General features: G+C 41.7%; 1 protein-coding gene across 2 annotated transcripts in view; it reads left to right on the top strand.

Annotated features, from left to right (window-relative positions):
• Nucleotides 1–26,453, top strand: part of prkd3 (protein kinase D3) — a 36,346-nt gene that overhangs the window by 1,076 nt on the left and 8,817 nt on the right. The window contains exons 2-10 of one of the 2 annotated variants that reach the window (XM_031288664.2): nucleotides 300–932; nucleotides 18,404–18,542; nucleotides 22,241–22,372; nucleotides 23,019–23,176; nucleotides 24,023–24,212; nucleotides 24,325–24,402; nucleotides 24,493–24,679; nucleotides 25,165–25,288; nucleotides 25,515–25,592. In XM_031288664.2, coding sequence (XP_031144524.1) covers nucleotides 645–932; nucleotides 18,404–18,542; nucleotides 22,241–22,372; nucleotides 23,019–23,176; nucleotides 24,023–24,212; nucleotides 24,325–24,402; nucleotides 24,493–24,679; nucleotides 25,165–25,288; nucleotides 25,515–25,592 — 1,374 coding nt within the window. In that variant the 5' untranslated portion in view covers nucleotides 300–644. Of the gene's footprint in view, nucleotides 1–299; nucleotides 933–18,403; nucleotides 18,543–22,240; nucleotides 22,373–23,018; nucleotides 23,177–24,019; nucleotides 24,213–24,324; nucleotides 24,403–24,492; nucleotides 24,680–25,164; nucleotides 25,289–25,514; nucleotides 25,593–26,453 lie in introns of both variants that reach the window. The other variant, XM_031288663.2, reaches the window with a different exon arrangement.

Raw genomic sequence — 26,453 nt, forward strand, 5'->3', positions numbered from 1 at the left:
GCGTAACTAACAATTTGATATTAGTTGGTGGTGAAATCCTTTGTGAGTTGAGAAGGCAGATTGGCTGAAACATTTGAAACATGTTTTTCTAAATGAATTCAACTAAAAAGTGTTACAATGGGAAGAAAAGTAGCAGTTTCATTCATACAGTCAGGCAGAATGAGAGCCTCTAATGTGCACCAGTCCTTTACTGTCTCTACTGTATTCAGACAGCAGGTGAATACTTTTTTCATTATTGAAAATAGCACTATGTGTGTTTGTTTGTGTTTGTCTCTGTGTGTGTCTGTTTGCGGTGACAGGCTTCCTGTGGTCAGAATGGATTACTGACTTCAGTAAGGAGAAGGAGCGCCACTTCAGGATATGATGCTCTTTGCAGTGAGAAGTCTGCGGAATTATTCACAGACTTTTTCTCCATCGCCTGCCCATCGAGTGTGTGTTCTTGGAGCTCAGGTGGGCGGATCACCTATTACCCCTCTTAATTCATGAAAAACAATGTCACTTTGATCAAATCATATATTGCTGACTCGCTACCACTGATGAAGACCAAAGATTTCCCCGACCAAGAGTCAACTGTGCTTTTTTTTGCCAGCCTTCACTAAAACCTCCACTATTCAGCATTCTACGTTGCCATTGGAAGAAACCCAATGTCTGCCTCCTCTCCCCCATCCTTACCTCGAGCCTTCCTCCACTCTCTCCATCCACACCACCCATCCTCGTCGTCCGCCCCGTCGCCGAGCCCACCCGGACTGCTGTACACACGGCTGTCCAACGGCAGTCACAGCGTCCCCAGCCCCACTAACTCCCGCAGCTCTTTCCATGGGGTGTCCTTCCTGCTGCAGATAGGACTGACCAGAGAGACGGTGAACCTGGAGGCCAGTGACCTGTCGCTGTCTTCTGTCAAGGACCTGGTGTGCTCCATAGTGGACCAGAAGGTAAGCGACTTATCGAAGCACCCCCTTTCATATGATTCACACTCTGTTTTCAGTTAGAAAGGACATCTCTCATCAAACATTGTTTCTCCAATGTCTTATGAAGTGAAAGGTTTTCCACATACATATGCAAACCAACTACAATTGGCTTGTTTTCAAACTTTAGCAGGAATACCCAAGGCAGCGGAGGACCAACATGATGCACCAACATGTGTTTTGCCATCTTCTACCATATTCGTTTAATTTTCAGACATCTGGGCCTCGTATCCCAAAATGAGTCAACACCGCAGAAGCATGCACACAGACAGCACGGATGCTCCTCCAGTTACAGCACACAGTGTAGTAGTTATTTACATTGTGGTATAATGTTACTGGAGTGTTGGACCTACTTTATTTTCTATGTCAAGTCAAGTGATGTCATTTAATTTGTATAGCACATTTAAACAAACAACAGTTGACCCAAAGTGCTTTACAGGTAGAGCAGGGAAGGCAGAAACAGTATGCCTTAAAGATACATAATCAAGTGTGCAAGATTCCATGAATGCAGTTAGGCAAAGGTAAAATCAAATAATGTAACATAGAATAAAACAACAATGGAACAAAATTTGCAAATACAAAAAGATAAGAAAAAGTTGAGTTCGGTTCATTGCTCTGAAAAAAAAAAAAAAAAAAGGAATTAAAGGGAGTTAAAAGCAAGAGAGTAAAAATGTGTCTTCAGGTTTGATTTAAAACTGGCAATTGTGTTACAGGATTTGATATGGAGTGGAAGGGAAATCCAGAGTTTGGGGGCTACTACAGAAAAGGCTTGGCCACTCGGCAGTGGCTCTATGCCACTGGTAATGTGTTGTAATGACAGTGGAGTGTTAGCCTCAGCATAAGAAGTGGCTTTAAATACAAGTATAGGCTTCATCATTTGCCATCTCATATATTGCTTGTGTGAGAATATCTAAAGTGCAAATCAACGGCGCCAGCTTTAATTTGCCTGTTCTTGTTCATTTGTGCTGGAAGTGGTTAGGCCAGTCCTGATCATGGTTTGTGTCTGTCTGTTTATAACGTGCAAAGTAAAGAATGAGGATAAAACATGACATTTTTCTTTCTAATTTGAAGTGGCCCCATATAATAGTAAGCATAAGCTACCTCACCACAGATGTTGTGCCTTTCATATGAAGTGGTTTTGTCTGTCAGAAAAATATGTTTTGCACTAGTGCAAAACCCAAAAAAGTATTTCACATAAACTGGAACGTTAAACTAGCAGTACATTTGTACAGTAAGTTATACAATAAGTATTGCAAATTAAAATTGAAAGTTGATAACATCTATTATTTATCTACTAAAATTATATTATTTCTAAACATACTGTATGTGCAATAGGTGCTCTAAGCCTCTCACTCAGTTATTGTATTTTTTGAGCCCATGCACGCATACTTCTTAGTTGTGTAGGATTAATGGTGTGCAAAGCCTGTTGGAATAATGAAATGGCTCCTGTGTGCATCCGCACGTTGCTTTTTTTTTTCTAACCTCTTGTGAATAATGATGATTACTCCCTTTGTGTCTGTAATTATCATCGACTGGATAAAAAGAGGGTGATTAAGAAAAAGCACTTTCATCAGCCACCAGGATCTGAACATTTAGGTCGGTCAGAGAGCTATATTTGTGTTTGAGATGATGATAATGGAAATAAGGAAACAAAGAATGAGGAACAGACTTGTGTTGAACAACAAGTGGAAGATAGTGAAGGAGCTTTCTGTATTGAGCCTGTGTCCTTTGGTTCCACGTTGTCCAAGTTGACATTCCAGAGGAGCAGAGTAATGTTGTTGTTCTTTACGAGGTCTGCTGATTCTCGCTAGCTAGTTATGAACAGTTCTGGTCTGTAGAGCAGAAAATCTCATCACTGCGCATATTTACAGGATTTACATGATCCTGTAACATATTGGCATAGTTGCAAGAATCTGTAACAGGAAAAGGGTGGGAAATATGATGCTTTGAACACAGCCCGTGAAAGAAAATCAGTGCAGTGCATTCTGTGTGAGTGGTTTGATTGATTGATTGATGTATTTTATTTTGAACATGTAAATAAAATAAAACATCAGAAAAAAATAGTAATAAAAAAAGTTAAAAAATAAAACTCCATAATTTCCAGTACTTAAAGACCTCTATTTACACATGCAAAAAGGAGTAGGAAGAAGTTAAGCTTATGTACTCCTACCCCTTTATACCCTTTCTATCATATTAAATGAGTTAGCTACAAAATAATAAGTCTATAGCGATAATAAATCTGTAATCAATGAAAATATATATTCAGAAGTTCTATTCACATTCATATATTTACCCATACACAACAATAATTATACACATACCACATATTTTTCAATATAGCCCAGGTTATTAATTGCACTGTGTTTCTCTGTACCTCTGGAATATAATTTCTTCATCTTTTTGAATTGGAATATGTTTAGACATTGCTTTAATTCATTATTTAGTTTATTCCACAATTTAGTGCCACTGACAGATAAACAGCAACTTTTCCTTGTAGTTCGAAAACTGGGAGTCTTAAAATTTGACTTTCCCCTTAGTTCGTAGCCCCCCTCTCTTTCAGAAAATCTTTTCTGTATGTTGCCAGGCAATAAATTGTTTCTCGCCTTGAACATAATTACTGCTGTTTGAAATCCGACTAGGTCAAGTAATTTTAATGCTTTAGACTGTGAAAATAGTGAATTGGTGTGTTCCAAATATCCAGTGTTATGAATTATTCTTATTGCTCTTTTTTGAAGTATAATTAACGATTTCAATGAATTTTGAAGTTGTATAGTATAGTGGGTGCTGATAATGTGCCAAATTGAGATCAGGATCACCTATTGGCTGTGTATCATTTTGAATCATTCATTTAAAGATGCCATGCACTCTAATAAAATATGACAGGAAACTATCTAATGTATGGCCATGGGAACTTTGAAAAGGCTATAGTATATACAATTAAAATCTGAACATACTATACATCCTTTTCATTATAATATACTGTCATCACCACATAACATATCCAGCCCGTTCATCCACATTTCTTCTATTAAACACTGCCAAATGCAGTGTACTGCCTCAACTATTTCATGAAATCCAGCCACATGGCTTTGATATCAATGGAAAATATGACTGTTGGCCTTCTGCGGCCTCCAGTCCATCCCGGCCTCACTTCTTGTTCTAAAATATGCATGACAATGGTGAGCCTTTTAACAAAGTCCGCTCATCCTGGCCAACTTTTCCAGCTGAGGATCTCTGACCCGGGCTTAGCCGTTGACAGTCGTCCCAGGATGTCTCCAGTCAGCAGAAGCTCAGGTGTCTGTCAGCAGAGGCGAGACAGGAAAACGCTTTAGACTTCATGTGGTAATATCTGCATGGAGATAGAGCAGTGACTGTAAAAAGAGATAAAGTCTGGATGGAAGTGTATTCCCCCCTTCGTGCTGCTGTTTCCTCCGCTGAGAGCTGGCCTGCTTCACAAAGTGACTCACCACTCAGCCATGCAACAAACAGGGATTCTTATTCCGACTTAAATCTGTCCATTCAGTGTCAGGTTTTCTGCTGTGTCGGCTGTTATGAACTTTTACAGTGGGATTTAGTTGTGTGTAAACCATGATCATGTTGGTAGCTTGCTAGCTTTCAACCTTGGGGCTGAGCAGTTTGTCCATCCTTCTGCTGATTATGTAGGTTGCCCAGCAGGGCAACCTAGATGCACCTTTCATGGCATCCCAGTTTGCATTCAGGCATGCTGGTAGATGTAGTTCCTCCAGTGTGTCCTGTCTCTGCTCTGGGTTTTTCCCAGTACACAGTACCTACTCTGTGAAGCAGAGAGATGCTGGGCTACACACATACTTAGTTACTGAAGTTACATCAAGTTAACTTGTAACGTAATTTCGCCATTATTTTTGACATGTCTAGTACTGAATATGCCATGCAATCACTGTGTTTATACTACAGTTTTTCTTCAACTTCCTTAATGTCTTTTGCGGTCCCAAGGTGGTATCTCTGTCGCTGCTGCAGCCCCCTGACGTCTAGTAAGATTGAAGTGAAATGAGGTGAATGTCATCTACGTAGGTATGTCGTAGCCCCTTAATTATTAGTATACTGTATATCCAGCTTAACATTCATACTTTTCATTGCAGACAGTGGGCCCAGCCATTCTACACAGAAACCTCATTTAGGCTGCTTGTATCTGCCATCTCATTCTTTCACGATGTTCTCAAAGCTTGTGACCATAGCTTAAGGACAGAAAGTTGAAGTGAGTGCTTTACTTTGTTGCATGGTTGTTGTTGTTGTTGTTGTTGTTGTTGGCGGCACATTTTTAGTGTTCCTCTTTGTAGCCTGTTCCTTCACTGGCTTGCCAAACTAGAGTGTGAAGATGTGTGAGGTCTTTTGATGTATAGACAGCAACATCATGACAAACTCATGTCCAATTTTCAATGAGCCTTTGTATTAATGACTTTACAAACCATAGAGACAAGCCTGTATGCCATAGCAAATGCAGTCGGACAGCTGTAACATTTCCAGATGTTTGCATGTGCTCTCTTTTACTGTATTTAATGTGTAATGGCTTCAAGGTTGACATTTCATATCTTTCCAGGAACACTTTAGTCTTGAATCAGTGTCATTGTTTGACGGGGAGTCATGCAGCCTGTTATAATAGCTGTGTATTGTATAGATTTTGTACGGCTCATGTGCCTTCCTGCTAAAGACTCAACCACATGACTTGGCCAGCGTCCACAGAGTAGATTTGTTTTCTCTCTGTTCTCTGTGCTGATCTGAAGTTGGTTGTGATAGTAGTGGTTTGGACCTAATTCACCAACTTTAGTGATTAAGGTCAACCTTAGTCCAGGGCAACCTGATCTTGGTAGCTTCAGTCTCAGTCTTTTAGAGCAGCTATTGCAGTCACTGCTCCTGCAATCTACTGAATACTTTAAAATATGACCATTCTAGTGTCACCACTTGGCACAAGAGCATCGACTCGAAGCCAGGCTCCTTGAGGACTGTGAGAAAGGATTAAGGGAGCCAGCCAATGGGTGGTGGAGACCCTCCCAGTCGGGTATCCATCTAACTCACGACAGCGCATTGACAATCCCCTGTGGCTACATGCAACTCCAAGACGGGACAGGCTTGTTTCACTGGTCAGGTCCTGACTTTTCTGTCTGGTTTTGGGGCTTGATGAATGGGGCGAGATAAACATCCATAGCTTCCACTTGTTGAGCGCTTCCTGTTTGGTGTCGCCCAAGTCCTCTCGTGCAGCCAGCAAGGGAGCAGTGGCGGGACAAAAGTTCATGACTCCCTGAGAATGACTCCCAGTTAGCCAGCTGGTCAGCCTGGACAGCCAGCCAGCTACAGAACATTCCTCTTCACCCAGGCATTTTTGGAGGATGATGTGATGTTGCTCGGGATGGGTGGGATTAGACTGCTAGGAAACTGAAATATTTGAAGCTAAACACTTGCTCTGGTAGTACTGAACATCTGACAAATTGTAATGGATGCTGCAATGGCGATTACAGTCAATGGCGCGATCTGTTTTTAATATTCTACAAATACACAGTGGAGATGCTTTTTGGTAAATGTTGGTAGAAATTTACAGCGTAGCTTGACATTAGTTAAAGGTTTTTCTTGCTATCAAAAAGGGATGATAAAGCTAATAGCAGGATAAAGGACATTTGAAGTTCTTTTGGCATAGGTAATGGAAAAAGAAACATTAAACCTTTGCCTCAAATGTTTTTTTTATGAATACTTTACTTTTAGCGCTTGTCCTTAGGATGTTGCTGCAATTTGAGCTGGAAATGCAGTGAAAGGCAGCTGCCTCAGCCACAGGTTTCCCTACTGGTTTTGTCAGTGCTGTAACTCGCAGTCTCTGGTTGAGGGCTGTACAGCTGCCTCTGTAATTAGCGAGACAAAAGCCTTTTTGAGTCAGAAACAGGCTACGTTGGACAAAGTACAGTAAAATAGCATTATATTATAAAAATGAAAGGATTTGGATTGTTCTAAACCTTTGAGCAATCTCACTCGCATGATGCAATGTAACACTTGGCAGAGAAAAAAAGATTGGCTCAACATTCCTTCTTCAAGATTAATTTAATTGAGTTGCAACAGTAGAGACAGCTTTTTTGGTCTGCATTTATACACTTCATGATGGTGTTGTATCTGCCTTTAGGTGCCGTTAAGGTTATTGTGTCCAACTGCGTTTAGAAGATTTAGCTTTGGTGATTAAGCTTTTGAATATAAAATCAAAAATAACTATAACCTCATCAGCCCTTTCACCTAAGATCTGCTTGTGGTGTTGAGGTCTGTCATAAAGATAGACCTTGTGTGGGTATCTATAGTCATAAGGAGAAGAAAATGAGAAGAGAAAATCGCAAGAAAAAAGGGTGCAGATGGAAAATGGAGAGACTGCAGTTCACATCGACCAAAACTAACTGAAACACGCGGGAAATAAATCACCACCATCTCCCTCCCTCCCTCCCTTCGACAGTATAAGCTCACATCTGCATGTTCCTATGGAGCTGGCAGCCATATTTCACCCCAGAGGACGTCCCAACAGCACAGGGCTTTCTGTGTGATATACATGAGGCCAGACGTTTCCTGGAAAGCACATTCAGCTCCTTCTAAAAAAAAAAAATAGGTCACCGTTGAGTCAAAATATTCACTGTTGGTATTGGTTCTTGGTTATGGCCTTAGCCTTTTTCCAACTGCGATGATTTTCAGTGTTCATTTCCAGGCTTTCTGATGTACTATTCCAAAGCCACCGAGTTCACTAAATTGATATCACAATTGGGATTGCTGACAAAAAAACCCTTCCATGTACAACTCAAAAGCCTACTTGCACAAGGAATCTATCAATTTCCCAAGTCTTGGAGTAATTTGTGGAAAAGGGAGAGAGAGAAGAAAAAGGGAAGGAAAAAAAAAATCTCTGAAGTTAAGTGAACTAAGTAATTTCTACCATCTGTAGTGCACATTTCTGCCGCCTTGCTCTCCTTTAAATGTAAAGTGGCAAGGCAGAACACAGGGCTCGGCCACAAGAGTTAGAGAGAATGACAGAGTGGAGAAGAGTAGTCCTCTCCAGGGACAGGGGGACAGCCCTATTGGCAGGCCTTGTATGGGGCACAGAGGGGGTTGCGGCCACCGTACGGCTGATGTGCTGCCGTTCAGTCTGTGCCAGAACAATCAATAGAAGGCCGCTCCTGCCACCAAGTGTGGCTTTGCTTTGGATTTTCTGCCCAAATGCCCTTCACCATACTTGACTTTTGCCAGTGGTGGGAGATAATCTTGAATCACTCCAATCTCTGTTAATGCTGGCTGAATGGGCTTTGATTGTGATTGTATTGAAGTGGTAAGCAGCAGCAATGTTGAACCATTTAATACACAGGAATCCTGGTGACTTTGTCCTTGTGAAGCCAACCACATGTGGTGATTTAGGAGCACTTCCTGAGAAACTCCATTCATAAATTTGTAACCGTAGCATAACACAGTTCGCTGAAAGAGGATATCTCATTTCCCTTATTAATTTACTCATTAACAGCTTGAGTTTCTCCTCTACTTAGACTGGAGTTCCTCCTTCACTGCACTCGCTGACAACCTCAGCACACTTAGAGGACTCCAACCATGACAAATGCTGAAGAGGAGGGGCCGATTGACATGCACGCTGCCCTCTTCAAGATATTAACCCTCGTTTATTTGACCTGGTTAATCGCTAATGTCACTGTTCAGAACTGAAGAACTCAAAAGGCTAGTACAAACAGATGTTATAATCATGAACTTAGCAGATGTTTTAACATGCCAAAAATGTTTCCAGTGTCCTGCAATGAAGACCACATGGCGTCTGTTGTAGCTACACAGTCATATCAGCGTGGCATTATTGATCCCTGCAGTAGGAGCACGTTGCAGAATGTCTTATTCTGTGTTGTTTTCTCTGCACTGTTTGCCTTTCCTGTCTTTCAGCGTAGTGAGTGATCGGTCAAACTGATAGGAAGGTGGCAGGGGAAGTGCAATTACATGTTGATACAAAGAGAATACAACAAGAAACCTACTGTGTTATGAAGGGAATATGTCTTTGCCACAGGCCAAATGCAAAGAAAAGTAGTTGTATTACAATTGCACTTGTTTGATTGGCTTGTTTGAGCATTTTTAAACCCAAGGGGAAACAGTCAGCCACTCAGCATGACTCCTTTTGCCACTGTGTCTCTTTCTCCAGCCATACTCACTGTTCGGTTAGTTCCCCTCAGAGCCGCTCCCTGTTTCCATATTCTCTCTGCTCCTGCACTCCAATCTGCTGTGGTCGGTCGAGCAGCACAGCCTGTTCAGTCTTTGGGCCTGCGTTCAAATGGCTTTTCTCTACACTGCACTTGCCATTATTCTTGTCTGTGTGTTTAAATGTTCAGAGAAATTGCCTTTTTGGTGTCTATATTTTGAGGAAGGTGACAGCTTGAGTGTTGGAATTTGGCTCCACTGAGTAGTTGGTATAGTTTTGTTAATGTAGTTCTTTTACATAGGTACAATTGTCTTCCTGTGAAAACGCTAATTCAACAAAAGAACGTCTGTAAAAGCTCCTCATTATTAGTCATAAAAAAAAGAGAAAACCTCAAGCAGCCAGTGCCTGCCCACTTTCTGTAACATCGAACCCATAGCAATTATTAATGTTTCTGTTGAGCAACAGCAGCATGTTCCTGCATCCTGCTATTACCGCTCACTTTCTGACCTCCTGCTATGCCAGAACAAGAGAAAGTGCAGTCGTAATCAATCTCACATAAATTCCTCCCAGGTTCACCTGTTTATTTGCCCCGTGTGGAGGTGAATCTGGCGGCTGTCCCCTGCTACTCCAGGCCAGAGAGGGGAGATGGAGTGTGTACTGCAGTATATCTGTGAGGCGGAGGATCGCGGCGGGGCTATAACTCATCTGCAGTGTGCGGGGGCCTGGCCAAGCATGTCTTAGATCACACTGCTCTCTTCCTGAAAGGCCTTAGATCCTGTGACTCAGGCTTCCTCTTCTCTGCTTCGCCTCTGGACACTGTTAACGCATGCAATACACAACACACACACACACACACACACACACACACACACACACACACACACACACACACACACACACACACACACACGTGCAGTTATCGAAAAGAGATGAGACAGTTTCTGTCATGTATGTAAAAAGAAATGGTGCTATAAGGTCAAACTCCACCTGGCTCTCATTCTCTCATTGGGGATACAGTGGCTAGCAACCAAACACTGACCTCATCACCATTATCTCTCCACTCCACTTTAGTGCTTTTGTACTTCAGGCCAAATTACCACAGAAGACTATTGTTTCTCTGGATTCAAGTAATCAAAAGCCTGGTGATATAATTGCGGGATTTTCTTTGGAGAGCAACATTTCGTAGAACCAGGATAGGGATTTGGCTGGAAACCATCAGCCACTGTGGTTGATGTAAATTGGGTAAGCGGTATAGCTTTGTTAGCGTCTCCTGATGATTGAGAGAGGTCTAGGATGACAGGTGTAGAGTCTCATACTACGCTGTGGTCTGGACAAGGCCCTGGGCCTAAGCTCAGTGGTTAAGAGTTGTGATTCCACCTTGTCTGCACCAGAAATGGATATACACACATATGCTAACATACACAGTTCTCAGTTTACGGTAAGAAGGAAACCAGCAGTGAATTAATTGCATATGAACACTTGCCTATGGCACTATTTCAGACCCCTGCATTTCTCTTCCTACTAGTGAGCTATGCCTCAGCCAGGCTGCAGTGTTCACACTTCTCTGAAACGTGCAGGGTAAAGACATAGAGTGACAAGTTGCCTAGGGCTCTGAGGTGTTGGCCAAACAATAAGTTGCTGCGTCATGTTCGTACAAAGCAGCTGCATTAAGTGGGGAGAAGTTACAGCTGAGTGATGGTGAAGATTTTCAAGTTTGGTGTGTGTTACAGTTTTGAAAGTGCATTGCCACGGTGTGATGCACATTGAAATTGACTGTAGCGGCAGATGTATTTCAAGTAAAGCTTTATTCCACGCTTGGCTGAAACTTTGAGAAGCATCAGATGTGACCGGATCTGTTGTTTTAAAGAACATACTGCCGTGTTCCATATGATACAGCCTTATACAGTAAAAACCTATGAATGAACCAATCTGCCACATGGAAGGAAATAAGTTAGTCAGCCTGTAGAGTGAGAAAGTCACAGCTTTTCTTGCAGCTCTCCCACCAAATGAGTTTCCTTTCCGCTGCATGTGGCTGCTTCAGTTGGTCACACTTAGTAGAGTCTTCCTTTTTGCAGCGGAAAATACGCTGACTTGACTTCAGGAGGAACACATGGTATGAATGTGTGTATGTTATGCAGGCTGATGGGATGAGTTTGCTTGATCTGATCCTGCAAGTGCACAAAGATGCCTGCTTGAATATAAACCATATGAGGGTAGTGCCCCCCCCCCCTTTCCTCTTTCTGCCTCCAGCTGTAGTGTGTTTTTCTTGGCCTGCGCCTGCAAACAGAGGAGCAAATAGTTGTATCTAATGTACCATTGAAATGAAGCCGTTCTTTTCATGCACTGGCTGCAGAGCAGAAAGGAAGCGCATTATATGCAGGTGCTTGAGTTATCATAAATTGTGGTCAGTAGATCTACAGGATATTGTAACAACCTGCAAAATCATTTAAAATGTGTTGCTAAGCTAATAGAACAGTGGGTGGTGTGGTAGGTGCTGTCACATGGCATCACAAAGCTCTCTGATTTTAGTAAATGTTTCATCTGTTGCAACTGAGTGAAGCTCTCCAAGGATGAGCTCATTAAAATTAAAACTAGACCGATAAATCGGCCGACCTAATGTAAGAAGTACATAAATGGCAAATAATTGTTGGAGGTAATTTAGAAAGAGTGTCTTTATCACAAAGTTTATCCACCAGAAAGAAGTAACAAGTATTTTTCAAATGTAAAGTGTCCCATGTATTACATAACATGGTCACAACCCTGTAATAACCAAATTTAGGGGCTCCTAATTGTTTAATGTAAAAAAAGAAGATTGGCTATTGCATTGTTATCACATTTTTTAAAATATCAATATCAGTATCGGTTTAGCGCGGTTAAACAAAAATGTACTAGGTCTGGGACACACGTTAAAGGAATAGTCCAACATTTTCCTGCCAAGTCAGTTAGTTATTTCTGAGACCACATACTGAGTTTCTTGCCTCCTTCCTTGTACTTATGGTGTGTTTTGCATCCTAATACATTTTTCTTGCATGTTTTCATTTAAACAGCCACCGTTATTTTGTGCTTCAGATGTGGAATAGATGCTTATTAGCAATCGTTTTTCATCTCTAAAAGTCACAGGTTAAGTAGCAATGTGTTTGGTTGTTCTTGTGTGCTTGTGGTAGCACTTCAACACTTCGTGTAAGATTTTCTGCTCACTGCTGATTCCAGTCAGTTCATTAGGCTTGGAACCTGTAAAAAAAATAAACAAAAGTACAGTGAGGACATTTGCACCATCATAGTAAATTAGTTAAAATTCTTACAGCTAAATTACTGTATATGGAAACTGTTAATGGAGGACCAAAACACACTTAATGTTGACCAAGACAGTGGAAAACCAGAGTGTTTCCAGTGCGCCTTTTTTTGATGCCTCGCTCCAAATGACAAATGAAATATGTTTATGCCCGCTTCTAGTCATTTTTATAATTCGCTACGCATGTGTTTCTCGTACCATGCTGTGTGGAAAACCTTTGCTTGGTATTACATTAATGATATGTAATGAAAACAAATACAATTCCACTGTTGACTTTAATAAATTAACACAGTTTTCCACACTGTGTTTGATGTGACTTGAACAAAGTAATTACACAGTTTTCCCCCAAGGTTCTCGTGAGCACATAATTGGATTTTCCAATGCATTCGCTAGACGACTTATTGAAGTATATTTTCCTCTGTTGTGGGCATTAACATACACCTCAAAGTCAAACAATGGTTTCCCCATTGTTTTTGACATCAAAACTGTTTTCCTATTTGTGAAGCCCTCGCTATGGCTCAGTGGAACTTTCATGACTTACTGTGGAGCATTCAGCACACATGGTGTCTATTAAATCTGCTGTACGTTAAAACTCATCAGGTCATGCTTGGAGTTATTTACCAAGTTTGAATGTTCTCTTCTTAGTTTTCTCCTTTTAAGGTCTTCTTAAGGGATTCTCTTTAAGAAATCTCTCTGTTCCAGAGAGAGATAAATAGAACATCTTGTGGCTTCTGGTGGAGGATCTCTGGGGCAGTGTGATCTGTGTCGTGGTACTATTAGATAATTTCAGGGTTATAATGGACTTATTTATCTGGTGGTAAAAAAAACACCTTGTATCATACTGATCTTGTGACAGTGTGTATCTTGCCACCTCAAGCTAAATGAACAACAGCCGTATACCTCCTGACTCTGGTTAAATTTTTCACATGAACTCAGTACCTTGATGAAAATCTTTAGGTTTTGTCCTCTGCAGAGAGGTTAGATAATCCTCTACTGTTAATACTAACACAGGATGAGTACCTTCATTCACTTTTGCACATTCATATCTGGGAGCCGACCAGTACAACACCAGTCTTCAGGCTGGATACAGGGGCACCTCAGAAGTAGTTGTGTTTGAGTGAGAGTCTTGTTTATTCACTTTCAACACAGTTTCCCAGCTGGAAACGAAAAACCCTGTCTAATGTTTTCCATCATCTCTTGCATTTTTAGTTAGATTTTTTCCAGGTGCACTGTCCCATTGAAATGCCAAAACAAAAGTAATATGCGTAAAATCTCCTACACTGGGTAAAGCAAGATACCTGGCACATAGAGTTTGAAAAATTGGTTAGTTTTCCTAATGTAAATGTTTTGCTTTGAATGATGACAGCTTACTTAGTTGTGCTCTTTTCTAAACTGATGGTCAAGTATTCCAGATTAAAAACACTCCATGATTATCTTAAGTCAGTTTGCTTTAGTGAGAAGTTTGTCACTTACCCATGACATGAAGAGATTCTTCCTTGCGACATATGCAAACATATCGTAATCTCCCAGAATTAGCACCAGCAGTTGCATCCTGACTCGGATGACCCAGGAGCAAAGAGAATATGAAAAAACCACACCAAATATCTTTCCCATATCTTGCAAAATATCCATCCCCGGATTTTAGGACAGGGCCAGACACAATGAGAGCATTTATTTTTTACTATTGTCAGACATTTTAGACCAAATGATTAACAGGTTAACCGGGAAAAAGCGTATCGTTAGTTGCAGTTCTACCTCAGTGTGCACAGCTAGCTGTTGTTATGAATAGCATTGTTTAGTTACACATTAGGGCTGAAAAAAATCAAATCACGATTTTTCTGCCAGATATTGCGATTACATTTCGATATGTGATTATATTTTTAAAAAGTTTAGCTAAAGTTCAATATTCACTGTGTAACAGATAAAACTCCTTTTTCTTATGCAAGGATGAGAACATAGATATGAAGTGCCAGCAATAAATGTTCTTCTTTTAATAAGCATGGAACAATCTGTGATATGTAACAGTATTCCAGCATGTATCTTATGAAGTAACAGTACATATAATAATAAAAAGTGGAATAAAAAATGTTAAACCAAATGTTACACCAAACATTCAACAAAATATTTCACATTCGATCAATCGCGGTCTTTCAAATGGCGATTTCGGTTTGAAAACGATTAATCGTTCAGCCCTACTACACATGTACTGTATAGTGTGTACAACTCTTTAGCTCATGCAGACGGATCTGGAGAAGGACACTTCACTGTAACTGTCCTCCCCATCTGTCTGGCCTGCCGCCAGACTAATAAAGGTGTGAGGCAGCCTGAGGTCAAGCAGCATACTTTTCCTTACTGTAATCACATGGCCATCTGTCAGAGCCTGTGCACACCGCTCTCAACACTGCTTCCCTTTTGCCACCCACCTCAGGCACACATCACACATGCACCGAAACACAAATGTCTAACCGCATAATCATGTGAAAACTATTCTATTTTGACAAAAGCTTTTATTGTCCTGTGACTGAGTGTCTTCACACATTGGTTAGTCTACTGTGAAAGCGTAGAAATTCATCAAAACATTCAACACAACACACAGCTATTTTTTTTTTTTCCTTCCAGCTTTAATGTCACATTGTACATGAGTTATGACTTATGAGTCATTTCCCTAATTTATCATTTTGAGCTTAACAATGCAACTGATTGCAGGACTAGCTATGCAAGAGAAAGCATCAATATTCCTCAGTGCCAAATGGCACACTTGGTTATTCAAACCAGATCATTTCTTCATGGCTGTCTTGAGGTAATTTGTTTTTGGCTCTCAATGAATTAGTACCATATTTCAGATCTGTCCCGCTCCCTGCCCCCCCAAACATCTCCCCTCTTTCCTCTTCTCTTCTCTCCTGCCTCTCACTCTCTTTCCTTATAACAGGATTTAGCATATCAATGGCGGATTAGTTCGTTTAACAAAAGCTTACTACTGCAAAGCCCCTTTCCACTCGTCTTTCCAGCCTGACTTGTGGACCTCACACACAGCTCCTCCGCGCTGGGGTCTTTGGTGTGCGTGTGTGGTCGTGGCTGCTCGGCTGAATGGATTTGCGTTTGAAGATGACAAAAGACATGTTTAGTCACTAAGGGCTTCGGAGATGTATGCAGTAGCATGTGTGGGTGATGGTGTGTGCATATGTGTACAGGAGCACGGTGGAGGTTTGTTTTTACATGCGTGTATGCTGGGAGCTGACAACGTGTGTGAACAGAGATATTTCTGCTTTGCACACACAGGTTCAGCCATCAATTATCACTTTATCTGTATGATCTGAACAACATACTATGTCCTAAACCTGCCAATCTATTGTTCTTGTACCTCTGGCTTCCTCCTGCTTTAATGGGGCATGGAAAAAAGTAGTGTCCTCTGCCCTCGCAGCCGTTAACGTGCTGGCCTGCAGATTCTCCTGCTCTGGAATGGGACCAGTTCTGTACAGTGGAAAGTGTTGCACGGAGGTGCCAAGAGGAGGTGACTCCAGCTGGCTAGATTTGGGCATCGACCCATGTGCGTGCGGGGTTCGAAAGCAGGCGAGTGGAGGAAAACCCCACTGTGACACTGCAGCCGGCTCAGGAAGGATGCCCCCCTGCCTGTGTGGTGTTTGTTTGAGCCACATAGCATTAATCACCTCAGAGGGTGTCAGGGTTTAGGATGTAGGTATGTCAGAAGGAAGGGGCAAGTTGGAAATGTTCCATTATAAAGGCACGTGCCTTTGCGTTACTATCAGAGCTTGGCAAAACTTTCTCCTGTTAGCTTCTCATGTTTGTGTTTGCAATAGTTTTGATGCAGTGGAAATCATCCTCACACACAGGGATTGACTCCTAATGTAACACATGGAAGGATGAGGGTGTCTCTATATACAATGAATTATTGTCACAAAATATCCTCATTTGGCAAAAACACATGAATACTCAAACACAGGCCCACGGTGTTTGTGAAGGCTTACCTATAGTCTGCACCACAGTATTATCAACCCATCAGTATCATGGTAGCAATGTGTGTATGTGATCGTAAGTGTGTGTCAGAACGTTGTGTTTCTATTTCCAAAAGGCCTTTTAGCTGTGTGTTTTTTTAGTTTGTACTGGTGTAATAAAAAAAACATGCTGTATATAATTTTACACTATGAATGCAAGCTTTAACCTCACACAACCTCAGTACACCCATTTAGGAATGATCACTCTCGCAATTATTGGGGTAATTTTGAGATGGAAATAATGTAGTAATTCACCACTCTCATTCAATCGCCATATTTATTTAAAGGGTTCACCCAAATTACATTAAAACACATTTTTTTCTAATAAACCCTGAGTAGAATCTAATAATGCGGAAAGTTTTGGTTTTGAAAATATCTGGCAGTGCGTTATCTACCTCCAGCCCAATACATTGGCGGTGAATTGAACATATATCACATCTGGAATGCTCAACAGCAGTGTATCATTCCAGAAACAATATCCTGGTTACTGACTGATTGGTCCAATTTGCCTTACATTGCATTGTGTGCAGTGCAAGTGTTGCATAATAAGTTTACAGAGGATTATTGCTGCTTCAGCCACATGTTCTTTATTCTTAGAGTGTGCCTATAGACAGTTCATGAATGTTATTCTAAGCAGGGTCTTTGTGTGTCTCTCTGTCCAACCACTAGTCCACTGACCAGAGCAGGCCTTAATTGTCATCAGTTTCTGTGCAGAATTACATTTTTGCCTTCTGACGGCTCATTCTTTTGGCCCATGTTTTCCTGAGCCATCAGTCTGTCTCACTGTCTCTGTATCTGTGTTTCTTGGCAGTAGCAAGGCTCCAGGTGTCTTGTGTGTCCCGTGCCCAGACGCTTTGCCAGCCCCTGGTGCTCCTGGGCCGTAGTGGCATTGTTCTAAGTGGCCCATTGTGATTGACCCTGGTTCAGGGGAAACAGCTGGTGGATCCTCCAGTACCCCTGCCTGCTTGGCACTGAAGACTGGGCACAAGCCATGGTGTAAAATGACTGCGCCCCAATTCCCACTTTTGATACAAACCATGCACAACAGCTCTGAGCATCCATTTATTGTTGATTGGCTTTGGCTCAGGTTTGCAAAGTAATGTTATGCTGTGCAGGACAGGAGAGCTGGTATTCAAAGCAGGAGTGTTCTTTGTCAATTTTAAGTGTATGGGTACAGTTGATATTTACATATACAGTATACGTTTTGTGCATGTGTTTATATAATTTGGTTGTAGCCCTTTCCTTGTTTCAAGGGCTGCTCTCAGTACAGGAAGTGACTCAGTATTGACTGCCGCTGCACTCCCTGTGAGCTGATTCTCCCCTACTCCTCTCAGGATGTTTACCTCCTCCTTCTCCCCCGTCTCCCTCTCCCACCCTCCTCTCCGCCCCCTTCCAGGATCACGTGGTTTTTTTTACGTCGGTGTACTCAGCTCCAGGCCCGACCCGGCTTGTCTAGGTTTAGTTTGGCCCAGACATCGTCAGTGACGGTGACTGCTGAGTTGGGGGTCTTGGTCATGCTGAAATCCAGATGATTTTTCATTGTGTACGCTTAATAAACAATACAATACATTACTTCACTGAAGGATCCTTTAAGTGGTATTTCCTTCTGCTTTATAGTGGAGAGTCCTTTCTGAAGGGAGGAAAGGAGGTCTGGGTTCAGAATACTCCAGTCCTCATACTGGTGGTGATGTAAGCCACTGGAAATTATGTAATATGAGTGTGTGTGTGTGTGTGTGTGTGTGTGTGTTTACAGGAAAAGATTGTGAATACAAGTCAGAGTAATGGGGTTAATCTTTATCTCTTTCTTTGTCTCTTAGTTGCTGTATCAGACGTGGACCCACCTCAGTGCATTATCCATTCATGTCCGGACATTCTGCTTACACATTACATCTGTGTCATTATTTATTAGGCGTATAGCCTCACTAATATCTTTATTTGTATCTCCAACTCTCTCCAGTTCCCAGAGTGCGGCTTCTTTGGCATGTACGACAAGATCCTGCTGTTCCGCCACGACTTAAACGACGAGAACATCCTGCAGAGGCTAACCTCGGCAGAGGACATCCATGAAGGGGACCTCATTGAGGTGGTGCTATCTGGTATGTAGGCTGCAGTGAAAATACAAATGGATGCATGGTGTCTCACCTTGAATGTGTTGATTTTGCGCACCATTTTTTCTCCAGCATCTCAGATTAGTTTGAACATGAACAAAGTAGTACTAAAAAAAACATTGACTCAACAGACCTTTTTTGAACTGTTGCTTTTGGCAAACACAAAGGTACAGAATGAACAAGCGGTTTTATTCATCCATTCTCAAGAGCTTTCACCCTTTTAATGTGAGTATTTTAGATGTTTTTAAATTATATCGAGACACCCAAATAACTTTTTGCCCCTCATCATTGAATCTTAGGGTCTGAGTCAGGAGGAGATATGGGGGGTATATTTATGAAATGTTGAAAGCAGTAGCTTGAAATCAGCTGCTAACATGAAACATTTGAACGACATTTAGCATATGTGTCCTGTATACAGTATTTAGAAAAGTGGAAATTTAGATAATAGAAATTGGTCACTCTTGACAGTTTTTTTATACATCTTCTCATGCTCATGTCAGTTAAAATATCAGCAAATATTGCCCAAAGAAACTAAGACTAAAGGTCTTGCTTCTTCAGACTTCCAAAACTGGATAAAAATGGCCATAACATTCAACAGAGCAGTACAAACCATGTGTTTTAAAGTCCAAACAATGGTCTAAAACTAATAAACTGGAGGAACATGTTTCATTTTTTTTTTTTGCCTAGTCATAGTTGACACACCTTCCAGTAAACACAACCTGTAGTGTCTTGTTTAAGGGAACTTCAGTGGATCAGAGTCCACTGTTCTTACTGAAACTCTGCTGTCCAAATGCAATATTATTCTTGTGCAATTCGATGTCGTCAACTGAACGACTGCAAGTGAATCACCCGATACTCCGCCCCGCTCACTCACCTGCTTTTTATTTTGTGGTAAAACATTTTTTCTTTCTTACTCGTCAAAGTTTCCATCGGATTGTCCACCTTTCTAGCGGCTATGCAGGTGTTTGGCTTTTCTTTGCCGTTTTCCTGCGATGAATGAATCAGCTTCCTGTGCACTGCTGAGAGCCACAAATGGCTTAGAGTATCAGTTCCGCTCTAATCTGTTCTCCTGCTCCATCTGTCTCCACTGGGAAGCACCTGACACCACCTGTGCTGAATATCTCCCCCTCTCTCCTGGGCTGAGAGTATTGTTTAAGGGGGATTTAGACAGGGGATGATTGTATAGGTTCAGGATCTGAGGCATCTTCAGGCATCAGTGCTGAGGAATGTAGACTAAAGACTGGAGAACTTCCTTCTTTTTGTTTCTCACTGTCTGTGTTTGTCTGCTGCTCTCTTTTGTGTCAGTCTTTGTTGCTCTCTTTCCCTTCTCGCTTTCTCTCATTCTAATCCCTCCTACCTCAACAAATCCATCTGCAGGTGTAAGCTCTAGCATGATAGCTTGACAGAGCCTGAGGTATACCTGATGAAAACCGTCATAGAAGTGTCCAATCTCGGATTTGCTATACATGCTGTTTATTTCTTTATTTTATCTAACACTTGGCCTTCTTCATGAGAGGGGGTTTGCACGTCAGACACTTGATCTTTGTTTGAGAAACACGAGCTGAGAGATCCATGTTCCCAAGCCCTTCATTTGGTTCAGAGAAATTATAAGCCTTGTTTTTCCCGCCCCACAATTTGTCTCCTGTTTTCTTCCGTTAAGTTTTCCTTAACCAACCTGTTGTTGGATTCCGCGGCTGTGGGATAGAGACGGTCTGCATATCTCTCTCGCTGCGAGAGGGAGGCAGAAGTGGCTTTTTCTTGGCTGTGGGCTCAAAGAAGAGGGTTTGTTTTTCCTGCAGTAAGTGATTGTAGTAGACCCGTGGAGTGTAAACACGCTCTGATGTGCGGGGCGGCCCTGGACACAGCGGACACCGCGCAGGCCATCTCGCCCCATGAGGTTTGAGGTTTGGCCTGACCGATTGTCCCTTTGTTCTGTTTTTCACTCCCTTACATTTCCCACCCACTTTCACAAGCTCCTTATTCACCAGTGCTGACAGTGTGAAATTGATATTTTACAATACCTTCTGTTTGTCATAAATATGGCAAACTTGTTTTTGTCAGATGGAAACTTGTGGCCTCCAAATGGAAACTCTGTGCCTCAAAGCAAACAGATAAAGCATTCATGTAAGCCTCTCCGCTCGTGAGAAGTGCTGCGACAAACGTGTGGAGTTTGTGTTTGGTGTTGTTTGATGCTAATTAGCGCGGCAAGCATTGCATAGCGGCGCTACTGCTAAGAAGCGGTCAGTTGTTTGCAGACGTGTGTAAAAAAGCTCATGAATGCTGCCTTTCATGTGTCTGTGCCAGGAAGCTATGTTCGCCCCATGACATGTGAGCTGCTTGAGTTCTTTCTTCTCTTTCAAATCGAACCCAAACTGTGAAAATCACCCCGCAAGCCATCCTATTTCTCTTAAATGGAGAGCAATGTGTATTGATGGTGTGAATAGATATGAACATCTCAGATAATTGAATAGCAGCGGTCCCAGGAAATGAGTTAAAATTAAGAAAAGGTTTGTTTCACTATTTGGGTTGACCCTAGAATTAACCCTTGACCTGTCCTGCCTGTGGAAATGTTGCATTCTTTTGTCAAATTAACAGATTGGTTCAGCGTGAGTGGCTTTTTATTGCCCGTGATGATTTCTGTGACATGTAGAGTTAGAGTTTTATTCCTCCAAATCTTAAATTGATTTATTGCTTGAAGGATGTGCTCTCTATTCTTTGTATTGAGCAGATTCTTAGCAAAAGAAAGTGTTTTTGTTTTTCTTACTGGCCACATCGTCATATATTGTGTCTGTCTTATATAAAGTCTGCATTTCATCACGGTCACAACTGCTGAGATTGTCCTCAGTTGTCCTAGTGCAAATGTGTTTGGTTGAATCACCTAAAAGGAAATTACCTAAACACACAGCACACTATGACAACATCATGGCCACCACACAGGTTTTGCAGCTTAACCAGAGTGTAAAGATTAACCGTTCCCTCATTGGTCACTGCGGACGCATGAATGATTGCACAGGAACACGTTGCTAATGCAAGGTCTGAAGCTTCAGTTGCACATCCAGGTTTTGGCCAGCGGTCACCTTCATATCTTACTCATCTTCACATCTTTGATGAGTCACAGCCATGATTAACCAGCGGTTGCTTCCAACAATGAGCTCAGTGTGTCTCTTTGACACAAAACAGTATAGACACAAAGGAAAGATAAGAGATAAACAGGAAGTGGGACAGCTCTGTTGGTTTTAATTTTGTGTTCTTAATAACAAAGATGGACTGATATAACAGGACCATTCTGCATTTCTCTGGTGTCTCATGGGTGTGCCCTATCACTTAAGAGTGATGAAATTGAGTCTTTGCAGATGTGGCGCCCTCTACTGCAGAAGCGTAGATATACACTGGAATGAAGTCCGATTTATTTGTTTGCATCAGAACACTTGCAGAGAGAATCTCACTTCTATTAGATTACTTATGATGAGGCTGTGTATCGTCTTCAATATTGGTTTTATATTAAAAAACTGTGTGAAATAGCTGTGAGATGCGTGTGATAAATGGCTGTTATCTTCTTGTCTTTTTGATTCCTTTGCCATCTTTTCTCCTCACTTGTCTTTTTGTAGTTTTTTAATACACACTGTTTTCCAGATTAGTTTTGCTTTCGCCAACTTTTAGTTATGCAACTTGTTTATTGATTCTAGCTCAAGCCACAGTTGAAGACTTCCAGATACGACCCCATGCCCTTTATGTCCACTCCTACAAGGCCCCCACCTTCTGCGATTACTGCGGGGAGATGCTATGGGGTCTCGTCCGGCAGGGGCTCAAATGTGAAGGTTAGAGACACACACACACACACACATACACACACACACACACACACACACACACACACACACACACACACACACACACACACACACACACACACACACACCTTGTTGAATACTACAGAACCGTGCTGTGTCATCACAAGGTTTTTAGCTAACCAACTTTACCTTTCACTGTATCTCAGGGGGAAAATCACTCTTTCCTACTGTATCCACACGCAAACACACCAAATCTCTGACTTCAACAATGTATCAGGGAGATTTTGAAGCAAAAAAGACAGATTTGGCAGTGTAGCCAGTGAAATGCTTAACATTCAGATCCCAGTGGAATTATGGCATGTTGGCCCGCCTTTTCATTTTTTTCTTTGGTCCTCATTGGATCAGATTTGAATTGTACTCTTTCATTTTCATGTCATTTGGGTGCAATTGAAGTCCCATCTGACATATGAACTAAATTGATTTATTTACCAGTGAAACGTTCATAGTCATAAATTCTCCTTCCAAGCCATCAGTGGGGCCATCGTGTGGCTGATTTGCAAATTAAAAATATGTTCACCCCTTTTTCACCTCACAGGTTGATGTACTGTAACCTGTAGCATTTATACTACCTTAGTGTTTGTGACTGATGTCATTTGTGTTTTCATGTTTTAAGGATGTGGGCTAAACTACCACAAGCGCTGCGCCTTTAAGATCCCAAATAACTGTTCTGGTGTCCGGAAAAGGCGATTGTCCAATGTCTCACTGCCTGGCCCCTCCCTCTCCGTCCCCCGACCGGCACCTCCCGAAAATGCCGTCGTCATCCTGGATGAGGTGAGTTCTGATTGTGCTTGGATAGAAGTGAAGAAACCCTTCAAAGAGCGCTGTGAACATGTGACATCAGTATCTGCTTGTCCTCTGAATGAAGGGGGGTGATGTTTATTATCCTCACACATAAAAGTGAGCTGGCTGGAGTTCAGACATTATCCTAAATCAGACTGCGAGCCAGGTGATTTGGCCAAGGCAGTCAATTCACATGCTGCTCACAAGCTTTGTTTCAACTGTTAAACTTATCAAATTTGGCTCGTTTCCATGGGTGAATCTCCTGGGCCCTGTTGTAAAATACCACTGATGCAGAACATTGAATTGAGCTGCATAGAGCTCAGTGGAGAGATCCTTTTTATGAGACAGTTTTTGCATAAGCTTGCACTGGAATATTCCCCTCTTGTCTGTGTCGCCACTAAAGGTCATCAGGAAATGTAATTATACTAATGACATTAAAAGTCCAAGTTTCTGTATCTAGTATCTACATGAAGAAAGCTTCCCTCTCCATTTCTGAAGCTTCCAAACAGCTTGATTTATTCATATACAATGCTTATACGTGGTAAAACATGACAAATCTAATAACCGTCTTTAGACCACTAGGATCGTGTTAACTATGCAAAGTCATGCTAACTCCGTTTGACAGATTTCTTTTTTCCCTTTTCCACTTATGTCTTTCTCTTCTTCTACTGCCATATCATTATTCACTCTGTCTTTCCATATCACTCAAATACTCCCTTTGAGGCTGTTGATCCTTTATTTTCCCCTTTCACTTCCTTCCTGCATATGGCTTTTTAATTCTTCCCAACGTCCCTTCTCTTCTTTTTTTTCCCCCCATCCTTCCAACCTCCGCAGCAGAGGTCCCATCAAGAGGCAGGGAAGCGGATCCTGTCCTGGAGTGGCAGGCCTATCTGGATGGAGAAGATGGTGCTGGGGCGGGTTAAGGTTCCACACACCTTCGCCATTCACACCTACACTCGTCCCACTATCTGCCAGTACTGCAAGCGTCTGCTCAAGGGTCTCTTTCGCCAGGGAATGCAGTGTAAAGGTAGGACTATATATGAAGAGTTTCAAAGACATTGTGTCACTATTTGGTGATGCTTTACTATAATTATAATGTGTTTGAGTCATTTATTATTTTTTTTTATTTCATCTGCCAGATTGCAGATTTAACTGCCATAAGCGATGTGCTTCAAAGGTACCTAGAGACTGTTTGGGGGAGGTGGACTTCAATGGAGGTAAGTTCTTCATCCAAGTTCACAGGCACAGTGGTATATCTCAGATATTTGCAATTTTTAAATATTTGCATATTTAATGTATTTGTGTAGAGCCAGCCAGTCCTGGCCCGGACTCGGACACTACCATGGATACTATGGAGGTGGACAGTGGCGATATGGATGGCGGCAGAGGACTGGACGACCCAGAGGAACCCTCCACTCCAGATGAGAGGATGTTCGACATGGATTCTCCCTTATTGGATCGAGAGAAGGACGAAGAGCCTATCAAGACAATCAGGTATGTTTGAAGATGTTGATTTAAGCAGAGGTTATCCAGTTTGACATTACCGCATTTTCATGGCTGCTACCACATTCAAAGACAAACATTATGGCTGATAATGTGCCATTGTAGATTTTCTGTTGTTGAAGAGTAGGTGGCACCACTCTGGCCTGATTCAAACCGGGGACTTTGCGGTTATGTTTTAAACAACCAGGTCTAACTGCCCCATTCCTATGTTTATTCTACACCAGCAGTATGCGTTTTATGTTTCCAGTAGTGTTGCCACTGCTGCAAACATAAAATGCATCACTTCCTGTGCAGGATTTCTGTTAGGAATGACCTAGCAGACACTGGGTGGTTAGAAAAACAAATATTAAAGGTTTCATAAGCTGGCTACAGGTCAATTGAAATGTAACCTGTTACTGTTTCAGTATATGTAGCCCTGACAGAGTAAGTAATTGCCATATTGATTCATGAAATCTTAATTTTGTGTGTATGTCTAGCCCTTCCACTAGCAGCAACATCCCTCTGATGCGGGTGGTCCAGTCCATCAAACACACCAAGAGGCGGAGCTCCACTGTGGTGAAGGAGGGCTGGATGGTTCATTATACGAGCAGGGACAACCTGGTAAGACTGATAACCCCAAAAGCCCAACAAAGGAGCCCAGTCTGAAATGGGCTGTGCTTAGCCTGTATGCTGGGGAAAACTCCTTCTCCAAAGCTGTTCACATGTGTTGAATTCAGCACAGAAGGTATTTTCCTCATGAAACTAAACTTTAAAGCACTGTAATGTTGGTAGGTGATGTGTGTTTTGTCATTTGGACTAACTTGGCCTTCCTTTCCCTCTTGAACAGCGGAAGAGACACTACTGGAGGCTGGACAGCAAGAGTCTTAGTCTCTTCCAGAATGACACCGGAGCCAAGTTCTACAAAGTAAGCATAAAACTATCATCTCTGCCTTGTTCTTGGAAAATCATGTCTTGTCCTCCACATTAAACACACAGAAGCATTTATTAAACTGTCAGAAAATGGAGCAGCTGGATGCAAATTGATTCAATGTTGAGTCCCCGAAGAATAATATCTACACAGTCCCCATGATAGCACCATAGTAGTGACAATTTACCATTACACTACTTTTTTATGATTCAAATATGGTGATGTTGAAGTCATTAGGAGTGATTATTTTTCATATCCACGTTTGAATATTGCCCGTCACACTTATGAGAGGTATGTTAATACAGTCTAACCAGTGGTCGCTGTGTGACTCAGCTTGAGGGCTGTCGTGTTGCAACTGTAAACTACCCTGAGGTCAGTTCGGCCCGCTGAAATTTCCCTATGTGGTTTATCACCCTGCTGCCTGGTCTCTTTCCTGCAAGAAGCAAAAGGATCAAGTCACTAACAGTCACTATCTTTAGCTCCTGTATATCAGATCAGATAGGACATTTGAAGGGGTTTTGAAGAAGAAAAAAAATCTTTTTGACAGGCATTCCCAAGTTTAAAAAAAAGAAAAAGAAAAGAAATGTGGATTTACAGGACAATTTTGATGCACCATTATTCCATAACATGGTGGAATTCTTAAAAACCTGACAATTAGTTTTAAATTGGAGTTTTAATCTTTTTTTTTTTTTTTTTTTTAATCCATTCCAAAGTAAGTAGTGGCTGTGAGTGAAACACTGTAATTTCAATATGTAAAACCAGTTGTGTTGTGTGACACTTCCCCGCTCAGTGCCAGCACCGTAGTCAGTCATTACACTGCCGCAGGGGCTTAATAGCACAGTAATTATACATTGAGGA

The sequence above is a fragment of the Sander lucioperca genome, chromosome 18 (genome assembly GCF_008315115.2).
Source record: "Sander lucioperca isolate FBNREF2018 chromosome 18, SLUC_FBN_1.2, whole genome shotgun sequence".
Classification (NCBI taxonomy): domain Eukaryota; kingdom Metazoa; phylum Chordata; class Actinopteri; order Perciformes; family Percidae; genus Sander; species Sander lucioperca.